Source organism: Phocoena phocoena, chromosome 16, assembly GCF_963924675.1.
Source record: "Phocoena phocoena chromosome 16, mPhoPho1.1, whole genome shotgun sequence".
Taxonomy (NCBI): domain Eukaryota; kingdom Metazoa; phylum Chordata; class Mammalia; order Artiodactyla; family Phocoenidae; genus Phocoena; species Phocoena phocoena.
The window spans coordinates 77,913,138-77,929,618 of NC_089234.1; the positions used below are offsets into that span (position 1 = coordinate 77,913,138).

Below are 16,481 nucleotides of genomic sequence, written 5' to 3' on the forward strand. Positions count from 1 at the left end.
ACAGCCGCTCCACCCTAGCCGCGGGCCCTCATGCGATACGCCTCAGGGCTGGCGGTCCAACTCCAGCCGCCCGTCATTTCCACCGCCTCTGCTAACTCTGGGCCGTTAGGTTGGTGGGAAAGGGTTCAAGGCCAGTCATTCTCCACCCACTCATGCTTTCCATTGTGTAGCCAGAATTATACATATTTCTGCTAGCCTGTACAGATCACAGGCACCACCTGCATTCTGATATCAACTCCAGACAGGCCAACAGTTGTGAGTGTCGTCCCCACACGCGTGTGCACACACACACACACACACACGCACGCAGTTCAGGGAGCTCCTGGTGCTCTTGTTCCTGTGGGCAGAGGATCTCCCCACGTTCAGAGCCAGCTGGTGAGGCATCTCTTCCCCAGCGGAGCTCGCCAACCTGACACACTCCCACTGCCTTCAGCCCCAGCTGAGCGAATGACCCTCAGAGAGGATTCAGCCTAAAAACGGTGACTGGATTAAACACACCAGGCAATCCTTCAACTTCACGCAAGAATTCGATCAGCAAGTGCAAGGCATTCATCACTGAGTCTGCAGATATCAGCGGTGACTTGGTTATCTCACCAAACCTCATTGCCTCACGTCTTAGGGGATGTTCTTCCCCAGCAGAGAGCGCGGTAGAAACAAACGAGACGCTGACTCCCCAGCACACTGCTGACAACTCCAATCAACCAAACAATTCACACGCCCAAACCCCTCTGCGGACCAGATCTTTTGTGTTGAAGATGAGCCTAGAACCGCCCGATTCCCAGTCTTCCAAAACCACTTAGGAGGAGGCCAGGCAGATTCCAGAATGCGCCGGGCACCTCTGTGGCACTTTGCTCCTTACAAGCTCCATTCCACACCCCGAAATGCCCTGACCCAGCTGCCTAAACTGCAGAGGGAACGACCTTTCCTGTCACCACAAAGCAGATACCACCAGGGTGGTTAGAAACATTTTGCTAAAGAAAGTTACTCTCATCTGCCATCTCTTCAGTCAAGAAGCTTGATTGTAAGCTGCTACCTTCTGCATAAACTATTATGTACAGACTAGGCAGACTTAAGGAATTGGGAGAAGACCTTTTAAAGCTAGAGAAAGTCTATTTCATTCGCTTCGAGAAAGTCTATTTCATTCGCCACTGGGTTTTTTTTTTTTTTAAGTCCAAAAAAATGCATTTATTTGGGGTTTGTTTAGACTGCAGCCCAGGAGACACAGATCCAAGAAGCACTTGAATTGTGTTCCACCAGACTACAAAATGGAGCAAGTTTACTGGGAATTCTTTTAAACTTACCTCCTGTATTTTTAGTTGTGGGAATAAGAGTAATACAGGGCAAAAAAACACACTCGTAAGAGAAGGTAGAGATAAGAGATGACAAACTTTGGAAAAGCCTGTTTTGAGGTATTATAACAAAACTGCATCCAGCTGCATGAACAGGAACCTTAATAAAGGAAAGAGTTTATCTTCCTCCCTCACAGGAAGGCAGCTGGGGCTGGCGCAGTGGCCCAGGTACCATCCAGGATGCTGGCCCCTCTCCATCCCTTCCCTCCCAGGTCGCCCTGGATGGCGTTCTTCCCACAGGTTGGCTGCTGAGCCCTGGGCGTTCTGTCTGCGCTCAAGGCAGGGGAGGACGGAGGGCAATGGACAGAAGCAGATCCAGCCATGTCTGTCCCCCTTGAAGGAGCCCCAACCAGAAACTCCCATGTTACATCTCCCTGGTTGGGGCGAGTCACACTGCCTCACCTGAAAGCAAAGGGTCTAGGAAGGTAACAATTTACCTGGGCGGTGACAACCCCAGGTGAGACCGAGTCCCTGTTAGGAGAATGGACACTGGGTAGGCAACCAGGGTGTCTCACTCAAGTGTCAAAGTCAGTCAGACCCCAGTGACGACTTCTCATTGGGAAGGATACTAGGACAAGCTTTGGCAATTCCTCCTTTGTCACCAGGACCATTTACTGCGCAGTTCCTCAAAGAAACTTCCTGCAACTTGCTCAGCTGACTGCATGAAAAACACATAGTTCACATGTATGCATAAACACGTACGCTATCCACTGGCCCTTTAAAAAATTGAAAAGCATTTCAGACATATAAAAAGGCACCAGAAATAACAAATTCCAGTAGCCACCACCCAACTTAAGAAATAAAGCATTACTGTAAAAAAAAAAAAAAAGAAAAAGAGAAAGAAACAAAGCGTTACAAACATGACACACGTAAGTGAAGTCCTCTGCATCCCTTTCCATCACCCCCTCCCCTCCTCCTCTGTTCCATGTAGGGAACCAGGGCACTGCGTTCGACGCTGACTTAATCTTAAGCATTTCTTAATAGCTTTACTACATATTTCTATGTCCCTAAACAATTACAGCATTTCTGTATATTATGAAATTTGACATAAATGGTAGTGTACTGCGTATATCCTCCTGCAACTGACTTTTTCCCTCAATAGTACGTTATTCAGCAGTAAGATGTAGCTATGTGGACACGTGCTCCAGAGCACACACCTTCACACCTTGTAGTTTGTTACTATACGGAAAGACCACAGGTAATTTATTTCCTCCCCTGGGACAGGTAGATTAGTCCCAACAGTGCTGAAGGACACACCACTGTATAGTTTTTGCACTCACGTGGGAAAGTCTCTCTAGGGATACAGCCTAGAGAGCGTGAGTGCATGTCTTCAGCTTTTCTAGATACTCTCAGAAGGCACTTTTTCAGTGTAGAGAAGCTGTGTTGTTCTATTCATTAAAAGAGCCCATGTGTTACAGTGCTGGAGAGTTAAGAACACAGGGCCTGGAGCCAGACTGCCTGGGTTCCAATCCCGATTCCACCGCTCCTCTGGTCTTGGGTGAGTTAACATCCGTGTGCCTCAGAATCCACATCTACACACCCACATCCACAGCAGCGTTACTCACAACCGTCATATGTAAGCAAACCAAGTGTCCACTGACCGACGAACAAAGTGTGGTCAGTCCTTACAATGGAATATTGTTCAGCCTTGAAAATGAAAGAAATTCTGACACGTGCTGCAACATCTGTGAGCCTGGAGGACGTTATGCGGAGTGACACAGGCCAGTCACAAAAGGACAAGCACTGTGTGACTGCATTTATATGAGGCACCTAAGTGCGCATCGACGTCACAGAGACGTAAGTGGAACGGTGCTTGCCAGGGGCTGGGTGGGGAGAGATGCGCAGCTGTTGCTGAAGGGTTACAGGGTTTCAGTTTGGGAAGATGAAAAGGTTCTGAAGATGGAAGGTGACGACGGCTGCACAACAGTGGGAATGTACCGAACGCCGCTGAACCATACGCTTAAAAATGGTTAACGTGGTAAATTACGCATTATGCATATTTTACAATTTTAAAATGCTATGATAATTTTTAAAAATTTATTTTCGGCTGCGCTGGGTCTTCGTTGCTGCATGCGGTCTTTCTCTAGTTGTGGTGAGGGGGGGCTACTCTTTGCGGTGTGCGGGCTTCTCACAGCAGTGTCTTCTCTTGTTGCGGAGCATGGACTCTAGGCCCGTGGGCTCAGCAGTTGTGACACGTGGGCTCAGTAATTGTGGCGCGTGGGCTTAGTTGCTCGGCGGCTTGTGGGATCTTCCCAGACCAGGGCTCGAACCCGTGTTCCCTGCATTGGCAGGCGGATTCTTAACCACTGCGCCACCAGGGAAGTCCATGCTATGATAATTTAGTGAGTCAGTATTTGTGAAACTCTCAGAATACTGTGTGACATACAGTAAGTCACTTTATAAGCATTTATAAAAATAAACATAAAACTGAAAACCTTTGGGGGGAATACTAAGACCACCATGCAAGGCATCAGCTATTACAATCACCAGAAACTAGGGGGAAAAGACAGCAGCAATGTTCCAAGGCAGAGGCTCCCAAACTTTCTCAGTTCACAGGGCCCTTCACAGTGTTTCAGTAATTTTCCAAGGTGCCCCTAGGCCAAAAGAAACACCTCACAGTTCCATTTAGTAAGCAGTTAGGGCCAAACAACTTAATAATTATTTATGTCCTACCAAACTAGTGTCTGTCTAGTGGGCACTGCACAACTTCCCAAACCCTGGAATCAGACTGGACCCTCACCACCTCCTTTTTCCGTTCCATGATGATTTTCAGGAGATACTGGCTTTTCTTTCAGCACACGAACGGCCAAAAACCCAGCTCTGCAGGGAAATGACACCATGGAAAGGAACAGTAGGACTATCATGAAACTGAACTAGCTCCAACTAGTAGTTTGCACCGTGTCCGACAGATGTCACTGTTTCCCTCTAAAATTCAAAATATCCTGTTGTGCCCCAGTGAGTTTCCTGCAGGCCCGGGAAACCTTGGTACAAAGCTTAGGGATTCAGGTCTGACTTCAGACACCTCTCCACAGCCACAGCCATCTCCAAGGAGAAACCACACATAATGGTCTTTATTTGGTTTTGATTCGTTTATTATGTCTTTTCTCAGTGCTACAAACTCAAAGCTGGTCAGCTGGAATTAATCAGGAGACAATATAATGGCTGAAAGTAGAGGTTTCCATCCCCAGCAGTGATGCCTACCATTCACGGCAGGATCTCAACCGCTATTCCCAACAGCTCTAACAGCTTAGGTATTACTTTGGAGATGAGGAAACTAGGCTTAGAAGCCAGAATTAACTAACTCTAACTGCTGTCAGGGCTAGAAAGTGGCTTAGCTGACACCTGAACCCAGCCTGACTGGCTCCAACATTGGGTCCTTTCCAGGAAAGACACTGGCTAATTACTGAACACACTGATACTCAGGCAGTAGAGTCATTCACCAGAAAACTTCATGTGTCATGCAGCTGCTCATAAACTAGGACAGGAAAAATCTGTTCGTGTCTGTCGTTAATATTCACAGAGCCCATGGTGCTCTCTGAAAGAGATTAACCAATGTGGAGGGGGGAAGTGCCTCTTTTGGGTAAATGACACTTAAATCTTTGCATTTTAAATGGAAAAAATAGGGACTTCTCTGGTGGTCCAGTGGGTAAGACTCCGCACTCCCAATGCAGGGGGCCAGGGTTCAATCCCTGGTCAGGGAACTAGATCCCACGTGCATGCTGCAACTAAGAAGTCTGTGTGCCGCAACTGAAGGAGCCCGTATGCTGCAACTAAGACTCGAAGCAGCCAAAATAAATTAATTAATTAAAAAATAAATAAATGGAAAAAATAAAGCAAAGAACTCTAACCCTATGAAGCACATAGCTCTATAAATCAACAGCAAAAACCCTTCATGTTAGTAATCTCTCAGTGGTGCATTAGTCACGATTCTTTGTTCAATTTATATATTCTAAATCCTCAACAATGAATGTACATTGTTTGTAATTAACTGTCAAGTTATTGCTTTTTCAAAAATCTTGATTTATTTTGAGTTTTTTCTTTTTTTTTAATGCTGGTCATCTGTGCTAAAAAGCAGAGGTATCAAGAAATGAATTTACTGGGAGTTCCTTGATGGTCTAGTGGTTAGGACTTGGCGCCTTCACTGCCATGGCCCGGATTCAATCCCTGGTTGGGAAACTGAGATCCCGCAAGCCGTGCAGTGTGGCCACAATTTCAAAACAAAATTAAAAATTTTTTTAAAAAGAAAGAAATGTATTTACTCTTCAACACTGTCCCCATGTGCACTTAAATTCTGTATCATGTTAAATCTTAATGACAATAATAATAACAAGAGCAACAAAAAGATAGCGAAGAATTTTACTTTGAACAAAACGACAGTTCAATACTTCAGAGACAAAGTAAAAGATCGCAGGCCTATGCCAAGTAGCGGCAAATCTACTCTCCAAAGTGGCCACCAGGGGTCATTACTTGGACGCCTCATCCAGGTCAGGGTCAAACACCACGCACTGACCGTCGCTGCTAAACCAGCGTAACCTGGGAGGTTCGTGTGCAGTTGTGTGCGGTTGTGTGTGAATATCAGCTTCCACGCTTTCTGGCTCACGTGGTACCTCAGAATGAGCAGTGAGCCTGTCTACAGAGCATCGCTGCGTTCAGAGAGCTGGAGAGGACAGAGAAAGTTCAAATGCAGCAGTTTCAAAATGCAGTATGTAGTGCCCCTCAGACTGCTACACAGTCACTGTGGGTACTTCTTAAAAGCAAGAGCCCATGCATGGTATTCTGATCTAGTAGGTCTGGGATGGGGCCCAGGATTCTGCAATGTTTCAAAAGAAGCCTAGGTGATGAGGGTGTGCATCCAGAGATGGGAACGACTGGGTTCTAGAAGGTGCCATCGTGCTACACGGCACAGGTAACAATGTAGACTTCTGTTTCCATTTTTGACTTATCATCCAGACATCAACCTTAGTTCCTTAATAATTAGTCAATACAATAGAGTATGGTATAAATATTCATAATGGGCAAATCAGTGTTTCATTTCCAATCTAGGAAAGTCCTGTGCTAAAATAAGGACTTTAATTTCCCTGAATACTCAATCCTTGGATTCCTCTGATCTCAATGTACTGTTTTGCAGAAAAGACAAGACCACTTTGGAAGCACAGTTCTGAGCACTGACGTGCAGTCGGGCTGACCTTAAATCCTGAACTTGGATGAAACTGCGAAAGTCGGCTCTACCATTATCGGTTCCACTTACCTTTGCTGTTTTACAACAGAGTCAAAACCAATGGTTTCCACAGGTTTGTTTCCAATTGTAACAATTTGCTCTTTTCCCTCTTCCTCTGTTTCATCCTCTAAAGCATAGCGGTTCTTAATTGCAGTGAGAAAGTCTACTCCAAAATTTACTTTGTTTGGACGAATGAAGGAACCTCCCGTTGGGTGCCTGGGAAAGGAAAGAAATGGAACAGAGAAAATATCATCTATGGGGACCTTTAAATAAGATCACACACACAAAAATCCTTTATAAACTGTCACTCTGCCACAAATGTAAAATGCCTGCATTTACAAATACATTAGCAAATAAAAGCAATTAAACAATTTTTAAAAAGAAGGAAAAAGAATGTATCATCTACCGTAAGGCAATGTTCTGAAGGCTTTCAGAATTTTCTGTATGCTGAAAAAGTAGAATCAGCATAAAAGGGAGAGTAATATACTAAAAAAAAAGGGTAATTCATACAGTTGATCATAAAGGGTTGTGTGCTGATGCGAGCATGTAAAATCCCAATAGATAGACAGACAGATGGAACAGATGATTCACAAAAGAGGAAAGAGAAGTATTAAATCCATGGGGGAAAAGTCTTACCTTGCTAATAATTAAAGAAATGTAAATTGGGACTTCCCTGGTGGTCCAGTGGTAAAGAATCCACTTTCCAATGCAGGGGACGTGGGTTCGATCCCTGCTCGGGGAATTACATGCTGTGGGGCAACTAAGCCCACACGCCACAACTACTGAGCTCTCACACCTCAACAAGAGAGCCTGCGTGCGGCAAACTACAGAGCCCACGCACCCTGGAGCCTGTGTGCCACAGCTAGAGAGAAGCCCGCGCGCCACAACAAAGACCCGATACAGCCAAAAAATTGAATAAAATATTAAAAAAAAGAAATGTAAATTCAAGCAATGAAACTATTGTCAACAAATCTAGCAAAAAATAAAGTCCTAACACTCAAAGACTGAAAGGTTGGGTTCTTGATTGTATAATCATACTCCTGGGAATTTGTCAGCAGGCAATAATTTAAGAATAAAAACAAAATTGCTTTTACGAAGATTCTATATAATAGCATTTTTTCGGTAACTGAGCAACTCTGGAAACCATAAAAATGCCAGCTGGACAGGAACTATTAAGTAAACCAGACAGATGCAGTCATTAAAATATTCTACCTATAATACTTAATAAAATTACATACAGAATAATGCTGAGATTTCTAAAAACTGAACCAAATTGTACATGACACAACTACAGAGGAATCATATCTATGGCTAGACAAAGATCAAATAAGAACACAAAGAAATGAAAACATCTGTGGATAACAGGGTTATGTACAAAAATCTTTTAAATGATAACTTGAACTAAATGAAAGTTCAAATATGGGACTAAAATAGAGCATGTGGAAAGAATTGTATAGAAATATAGGATATTTTATCACAATTTATATTCAGGTTTTATAACAATTTTTAGTAATAATCTCTAGACGAATTTAAAAAAATATTAATCATATTGCTGTATGTAATGACTGCTGTCAAGGCTTTCCAAGAGATTCAAAACAGATCTTTAGACACATTAAATTTCAGCATTCAGCACTGCATCCTGGCAATGATACCTTACTTTCAGGGAAATCTAAGTATGCCTATAAAACAGCTGTAGAGCAGAAGCAAGAAGAACTACAGTCCTGCAGCCTGTGGAACAAAAACTGGATTCACAGAAAGACAGACAAGATGAAAAGGCAGAGGGCTATGTACCAGATGAAGGAACAATAAAACCCCAGAACAACAACGAAATGAAGTGGAGATAGACAACCTTCCAGAAAAAGAATTCAGAAAAATGATAGTGAAGATGATCCAGGACCTCAGAAACAGAAGGGAGGCAAAGATCGAGAAGATGCAAGAAATGTTTAACAAAGACCTAGAAGAATTAAGAACAAACAAACAGAGATGAACAATACAGTAACTGAAATGAAGACTAACACTAGAAGGAATCAATGGCAGAAAAACTGAGGCAGAAGAACAGATAAGTGACCTGGAAGACAGAATGGTGGAATTCACTGCGGCTGAACAGAAAGAAGAAAAAAGAATGAAAAGAAATGAAGACAGCCTAAGAGACTTCTGGGACAACATTAAATGCAACAACATTCACATTATAGGGGTCCCAGAAGGAGAATAGAGAGAGAAAGGACTGAGAAAATATTTGAAGAGATTATAGTCGAAAACTTCCTAACATGGGAAAGGAAATAGCCACCTAAGTCCAGGAGGCGCAGTGAGTCCCACACAGGATAAACCCAAGGAGAAACATGCCGAGACACACAGTAATCAAATTGGCAAAAATTAAAGACAAAGAAGAATTACTGAAAGCAGCAAGGGAAAAACGACAAACAACATACAAGGGAACTCCCATAAGGTTAACAGCAGATTTCTCAGCAGAAACTCTACAAGCCAAAAGGGAGTGGCATGATATACTTAAAGTGATGAAAGGGAAGAACCTACAATCAAGATTACTCTAGCCGGCAAGGATCTCGTTCGTTTAGAGTTGATGGAGAAATCAAAAGCTTTATAGAAAAGCAAAAGCTAAGAGAATTCAGCATCACCAAACCAGCTCTACAACAAATGCTGAAGGAACTTCTCTAAGTGGGAAACACAAGAGAAGAAGAGGACCTACAAAAACAAACCCAAAACAATTAAGAAAAAGATTATGGGAACATACATATTGATAACTACCTTAAACGTAAATGGATTAAATGCTCCAACCAAAAGACACAGGCTTGCTGAATGGATACAAAAACAAGACCCATATATATGCTGTCTACAAGAGACCCACCTCAGACCTAGGGACACATGCAGACTGAAAGTGAGGCGATGGAAAAAGATATTCCATGCAAATGGAAATCAAAAGAAAGCTGGAGTAGTAATACTCGTATCAGATAAAATATAATTTAAAATAAAGAATGTTACAAGAGACAAGGAAGGACACTACATAACGATCAAGGGATCAATCCAAAATGCAGATATAACAATTATAAATATACATGCATCCAACACAGGAGCACCTCAATACATAAGGCAACTGCTAACAGCTATAAAAGAGGAAATTGACAGTAACACAATGATAGTGGGAGACTTTAACACCTCACTCACACCAATGGACAGATCATCCAAAATGAAAATAAAGAAGGAAACAGAAGCTTTAAATGACACAACAGACCAGATAGATTTAATTGATATTTATAGGACATTCCATCCAAAAACAGCAGATTACACTTTCTTCTCAAGTGCGTATGGAACATTCTCCAGGATAGATCACATCTTGGGTCACAAATCAAGCCTCAGTAAATTTTAAAAAATTGAAATCATATCAAGCATCTTTTCGGACCACAACACTATGAGATTAGAAATGAATTACAGGGAAAAAAACGTAAAAAACACAAACACATGGAGGCTAAACAATACGCTACTAAATAACCAAGAGATCACAGAAGAAATCAAAGAGGAAATCAAAACATACCTAGAGACAAATGACAATGAAAACACGATGATCCAAAACCTTTGGGATTGGGCTTCCCTGGTGGTGCAGTGGTTGAGAGTCCGCCTGCCGATGCAGGGGACGTGGGTTTGTACCCCAGTCCAGGAGGATCCCACATGCTGCAGAGTGGCTGGGCCCGTGGGCCATGGCTGCTGGGCCTGCGCGTCTGGAGCCTGTGCTCCGCAATGGGAGAGGCCGCAGCGGTGAGAGGCCTGCATACCACAAAAAAAAAAAAAACCTATGGGATGCAGCAAAAGCAGTTCTAAGAGGGAAGTTTATAGCAATACAAGCCTACGTCAAGAAACAAGAAAAATCTCAAATAAACAATCTAACCTTACACCTAAAAGAACTAGAGAAAGAACAAACAAAACCCAAAGTTAGCAGAAGGAAAGATATCATAAAGATCAGAGCGGAAATAAATGAAATAGAAACTAAGAAAACAATAGCAAAGATCAATAAAACTTAAAGCTGGTTCCTTAAGAAGATAAACAAAATTGATAAACCATTAGCCAGACTCATCAAGAAAAAGAGGGAGAGGACTCAAACCAATAAAATTAGAAACGAAAAAGAAGAAGCTACAACACATACCACAGACATACAAAGCATCCTAAGAGACTACTACAGGCAACTCTATGCCAATAAAATGGACAACCTGGAAGAAATGGACAAATTCCTAGAAAGGTATAAACTTCCAAGACTGAACCGTGAAGAAATAGAAAATATGAAGAGACTAATAACAAGTAATGAAATTGAAACTGTGATTTAAAATCTTGCAACAAACAAGTCTAGGACCAGATGGCTTCACAGGTGAATTCTATCAAACATTCAGAGAAGAGCTAATACCCATCCTTCTCAAACTCTTCCAAAAAATTGCAGAGGAAGGAACACTCCCAAACTCATTCTATGAGGCCACCATCACCCTGATACCAAAACCAGACAAAAACCAGACAAAGATACTACAAAAAAAGAAAATTACAGACCAATATCACTGATGAATGTAGATGCAAAAATCCTCAACAAAATACTAGCAAACAGAATCCAACAACATATTAAAAGGATCATACACCATGATCAAGTGGGATTTATCCCAGGGATGCAAGGATTCTTCAATATACATAAATCAATCATTGTGATACACCATATTAACAAACTGAAGAATAAAAACCATATGATCATCTCAATAGATGCAGAAAAAGCTTTTGACAAAATTCAACACCCATTTATGATAAAAACTCTCTAGAAGGTGGACAAAGAGGGAACCTACCTCAACATAATAAAGGCCATATATGACAAACCCACAGCAAACATCATTCTCAATGGTGAAAAACTGGAAGCATTTCCTCTAAGATCAGGAACAAGACAAGGATGTCCACTCTCACCACTACTATTCAACATAGTTTTGGAAGTCCTAGCCACAGCAATCAGAGAAGAAAAAGAAATGAAAGGAATACAAATTGGAAAAGAAGAAGTAAAACTGTCACTGTTTGCAGATGACATGATACTATACATAGAGAATCCTAAAAATGCCATCAGAAAACTACTGGAGCTAATCAATGAGTCTGGTAAAGGTGCAGAATACAAAATTAATACACAGAAATCTCTGGCATTCCTATACACTAATGATGAAAAATCTGAAAGAGAAATGAAGGAAACACTCCCATTTACCATTGAAACAAAAAGAATAAAATACCTAGGAATAAACCTACCTAGGGAGACAAAAGACCTGTATGCAGAAAACTATAAGACACTGATGAAAGAAATTAAAGATGATAGAAACAGATGGAGAGATATCATGTCCTTGGATTGGAAGAATCAATATTGTGAAAATGACTACTACCCAAAGCAATCTACAGATTCAATGCAATCCCTATCAAATTACCAATGGCATTTTTTTTACAGAACTAGAACAAATCATCTTAAAATTTGTATGGAGACACAAAAGACCCCAAATAGCCAAAGCAGTCTTGAGGGAAAAAAAACGGAGGTGGAGGAATCAAACTCCCTGACTTCAGACTATATTACAAACCTACAGTAATCAAGACAATATGATACTGGCACAAAAGCAGAAACATAGATCAATGGAACAAGACAGAAAGCCCAGAGATAAACCCACACACCTATGGTCAAGTAATCTATGACAAAGGAGGCAAGGATATACAATGGAGAAGACAGTCTCTTCAATAAGTGGTGCTGGGAAAACTGGACAGCTACATGTAAAAGAATGAAATTAGAACACTCCCTAACACCATACACAAAAATAAACTCAAAATGGATTCGATACCCAAATGTAAGACTGGACACTATAAAACTCTTAGAGGAAAACATAGGAAGAACACTCTTTGACATAAATCACAGCAAGATCTTTTTTGATCCACCTCCTAGAGTAATGGAAATAAAAACAAAAATAAACAAATGGGACCTAATGAAACTTCAAAGCTTTTGCACAGCAAAGGAAACCATAAAGAAGATGAAAAGACAACTCAGAATAGAAAATATTTGCAAACAAATCAACGGATAAAGGATTAATCTCCAAAATATATAAACAGCTCATGCAGCTCAATATTAAAGAAACAAACAACCCAATCCAAAAATGGGCAGAAGAGCTAAATAGACATTTCTCCAAAGAAGGCATACAGATGGCCAAGAAGCACATGAAAAGCTGCTCAATATCACTAATTATTAGAGAAATGCAAATCAAAACTACAATGAGGTATCACCTCACACCAGTTAGAATGGGCATCATCAAAACATCTACAAACAACAAATGCTGGAGAGGGTGTGGAGAAAAGGAAACCCTCTTGCACTGCTGGTGGGAATGTAAATTGGTACAACCACTATGGAGAACAGTATGGAGGTTCCTTAAAAAACTAAAAACAGAATTACCATATGATCCAGCAATCTCACTGCTGGGCATATACCCAGAGAAAGCCATAATTCAAAACCCCAATGTTCACTGCAGCACTACTTACAATAGCCAGGTCAGGGAAGTGACCTAAATGCCCAACGACAGACGAATGGATAAAGAAGTTGTGGTACATATATACAATGGAATACTACTCAGCCATAAAAAAGAACGAAATTGAGTCATTTGTTGAGACGTGGGTGGATCTAGAGACTGTCATACAGAGTGAAGTCAGAAATAGAAGAACAAATATCATATATTAACACATGTATGTGGAACCTAGAAAAATGGTACAGATGAACCAGTTTGCAGGGCAGAAGTTGAGACAGAGATATAGAGGACAAATGTATGGACACCAAGGGGGGAAAGTCGTGTGGGGCTGGGGATGGTGGTGCGCTGAATTGGGCGATTGGGATTGACATGTATACATGATGTGTATAAAATAGATGACTAATAAGAACCTGCTGTATAAAAAAATAAATACAATAAAATTCAAAAAACCCACAAAAAAACCCACAAAAAAACCAAAAAAAAAAAAAGCTGTAAATGTTAATATCATTTGATCATGTCAGAGAATAAATGATGAAATACATGAATTGCCAAAAATGTATGATAAACACTATTTTGGCTTACGCCCTTTAACTCTTTTAAACAAATGAAACTTTTGGAAAAGTCACCATAATTAAAGAGAATGAAAATAATATGATAAATTTTGTCAATATAAACATATACACATTTTCTTCTGGGAGGTGGGTCTACAGAAATTACCAGATTGTAAAAGGAACTTGGAATCTCGCAAAGTCAGAACTGATGTCAGGGCAAAAAGAAGGGGCCCGGAGGTCGTGAGAACCCCCCGAGAGGGTGGTGTCCTGGAAAGCAGTGGAGACAGTGGACAACCGTGTCCAGGGCTGTGAATGCCCGGAAGGCGACAGCTGAGTTTGGCCAGTGAATCTAGCAACCGGAAAGTGACCCTGCTAGAAGCAGCTGGGGCGGGGCCGTGGGACAAGCTCCAGAGAGTGAGAGGAGAGTGGACTCAGACTCCTCTCGTCCACAGGAGATCCAATGGAAAGGGGAGAGGAGGGATGGAAAGGGCAGATGTTTTAAGATGGGAGAAAGTACCAAACTTACATGAGACAAAAATAACCTAAGGGAGAGGGGGAAATTGTCGATGCAGGAAATTAAATTCTCTGTTGCAGCACAATCAGGTCCTGAGTCTGCCTGCTGTGATATCAGAGGATCACTGACTACCAGAAGCTGCCAAGAAAATATTTCGTTTTCTTTTCACACAGAAAAGGCTCCTAGTGTGAAGAACACAGTTCTGTTTTAACAAACACATTTCTATCACTCAGCTAAAGAGATTAAATGTAGCTAGCCTCGTTTATATATATATATTTTTTTTTTTTTTAATTTTTAATTTTCGCTGCATTGGGTCTTTGTTGTTGCGCACGGGCTTTCTCTAGTTGTGGCGAGCGGGGGCTACTCTTCATTGCGGTGCACGGGCTTCTCATTGCTGTGGCTTCTCTTGTTGCGGAGCACGGGCTCTAGGCACATGGGCTTCAGTAGTTGTGGCACACGGGCTCAGTAGTTGCCGTGTGTGGGCTTAGTTGCTCCGTGGCATGTGGGATCTTCCCCGACCAGGGCTCGAACCCAAGTCCCCTGCACTGGCAGGAGGATTCTTAACCACTGTGCCACCAAGGAATTCCCTAGCCTCTTTTTTTTTTTTTTTTTTTTTTAAGAGTTCAAACGGATCTACCTAAGAGATTACCTAGTCTAGGACTTCTCAAACTCAACCTGAAAAGCAGTCAGTCACCTGGAAAGCTTACTGGAACCCACCCCAGGTTGTGCACGCAGTGGGACTGGGCTGGGGCCCAGGTTCTGCTGTTAAAAAAAACAATGTGCCAGGGGATTCTGATGCAGGGGGGCCTCATGTCCCACTTTAAGAAACTCTGATCTAATCCAATCCCATTTCACTTGGGGATATTGGGGTCACAGTCACAGAGGTAGCACAGCCAAGACTTGGATTCCTGACTACCAGTGCACTATCCTTTCCTGCATTTCTGTCTTTATTCTCCTCACTACCACAAATTTTAGTAGTTATTAGATCCATCAGTAGATATTATTATTTAATGTTATTTAGTAAAGAAATATAGATCTAAAAAAGAGAAATATATATCTAACTAGATCATAATTTTAAAATATTTTTGATTACTTCAATGTGACTAAATTTCCTCTGTAATGCAATGTATTTTTTTCCCCTGCTTTTGAAAAGATTATGTTATGCCTCCAAGAAGGACACACAACATAAAAAAAGTCCTGGTCTAGTGTGTATTCCACAGAAGAAGTAGAATCTGAGTTGGACCTTGAAACCTGAGTAGGAGCTTGATGAAAAAGTGGTGGTACTTGTCCTACAATAAGCATCAAACAGGATCCTACATGAAAATCCCTCTGAGAATAGAGAAAGCACAGCAAAAGCAATACTACTGAAAATAAGGCATTTCTAGAACCATAACATTTTAACTAAAATATGTTTTAAACAAAGGTGCTTCACCCACAATGTTCACCGCAGCACTACATTAGTGTATTAGCTAAGACATGGAATCAACCTAAATGTCCATCAACAGATGAATGGATAAAGAAGGTGTGGTGTGTGTGTGTGTACACACACACACACACACACACACACAGACTGAAATATTACTCAGCCGTAAAAAAGAATGAAAATAATGCCATTTGCAGCAACATGGATGGACTTAGAGATTATCACACTAAGTGAAGTAAGCCAGACAGAGACAAATATCATATGATATCACTTACACATAGAATCTAAAAAAAATGATACAATGAACTTATTTACAAAACAGAAATAGACCCACAGACATAGAAAACAAACTTATGGCTGGTTACCAAAGGGGAAAGCGGGGGGGGGGGGGGATAAATTAGGAGTGTGGAATTAACATATACACACTACTATATATAAATAGATAAACAACAAGGTCCTGCTGTATATGGCACAGGGAACTATACCCAATATTTTGAAATAACCTATAAGGGAAAAGAATCTCAAAAAGATTTTATATATAGATATATAAACTGAATCGCTTTCTGTACACCTGAAACTAACATGATATTGTAAATCAACTATACTTTAAAAAAAAATAAAAATAAACAAATGTGTTTCTTACAAAGTAAATCACAAAGATGACTTGTAGGCTGTCTCGTTTAATTTTCCATTTTGACAGCATACAGTCCAATCTTGTGTTTACTGACAACTAAACGTTATGAATGTTAAACACTTTACATGTACAAGGCTGAACTAAATTCCAAGGTATGTTGTTAGGTGTCGGAAAAATAATTCCAGACAATTTAGAACACTCGTTTATGTACCTCAATCTATCTAAATGTATACAAACAAGTGAGTTTTGCATCTAAGAGACTGTTCCTAGAGTC

The 16,481-nt window shown here is 41.1% G+C and overlaps 1 protein-coding gene across 1 annotated transcript in view; it reads right to left on the reverse strand.

The window, feature by feature from the left end:
* The window catches only part of TBCE (tubulin folding cofactor E), a 76,068-nt gene that overhangs the window by 13,924 nt on the left and 45,663 nt on the right, over window positions 1-16,481 (reverse strand). The window contains exons 3-4 of the mRNA XM_065894150.1: window positions 6,598-6,783; window positions 1,919-2,007 (exon numbers count right to left, since the gene is read on the reverse strand). Coding sequence (XP_065750222.1) covers window positions 1,919-2,007; window positions 6,598-6,783 — 275 coding nt within the window. The remainder of the gene's footprint in view (window positions 1-1,918; window positions 2,008-6,597; window positions 6,784-16,481) is intronic.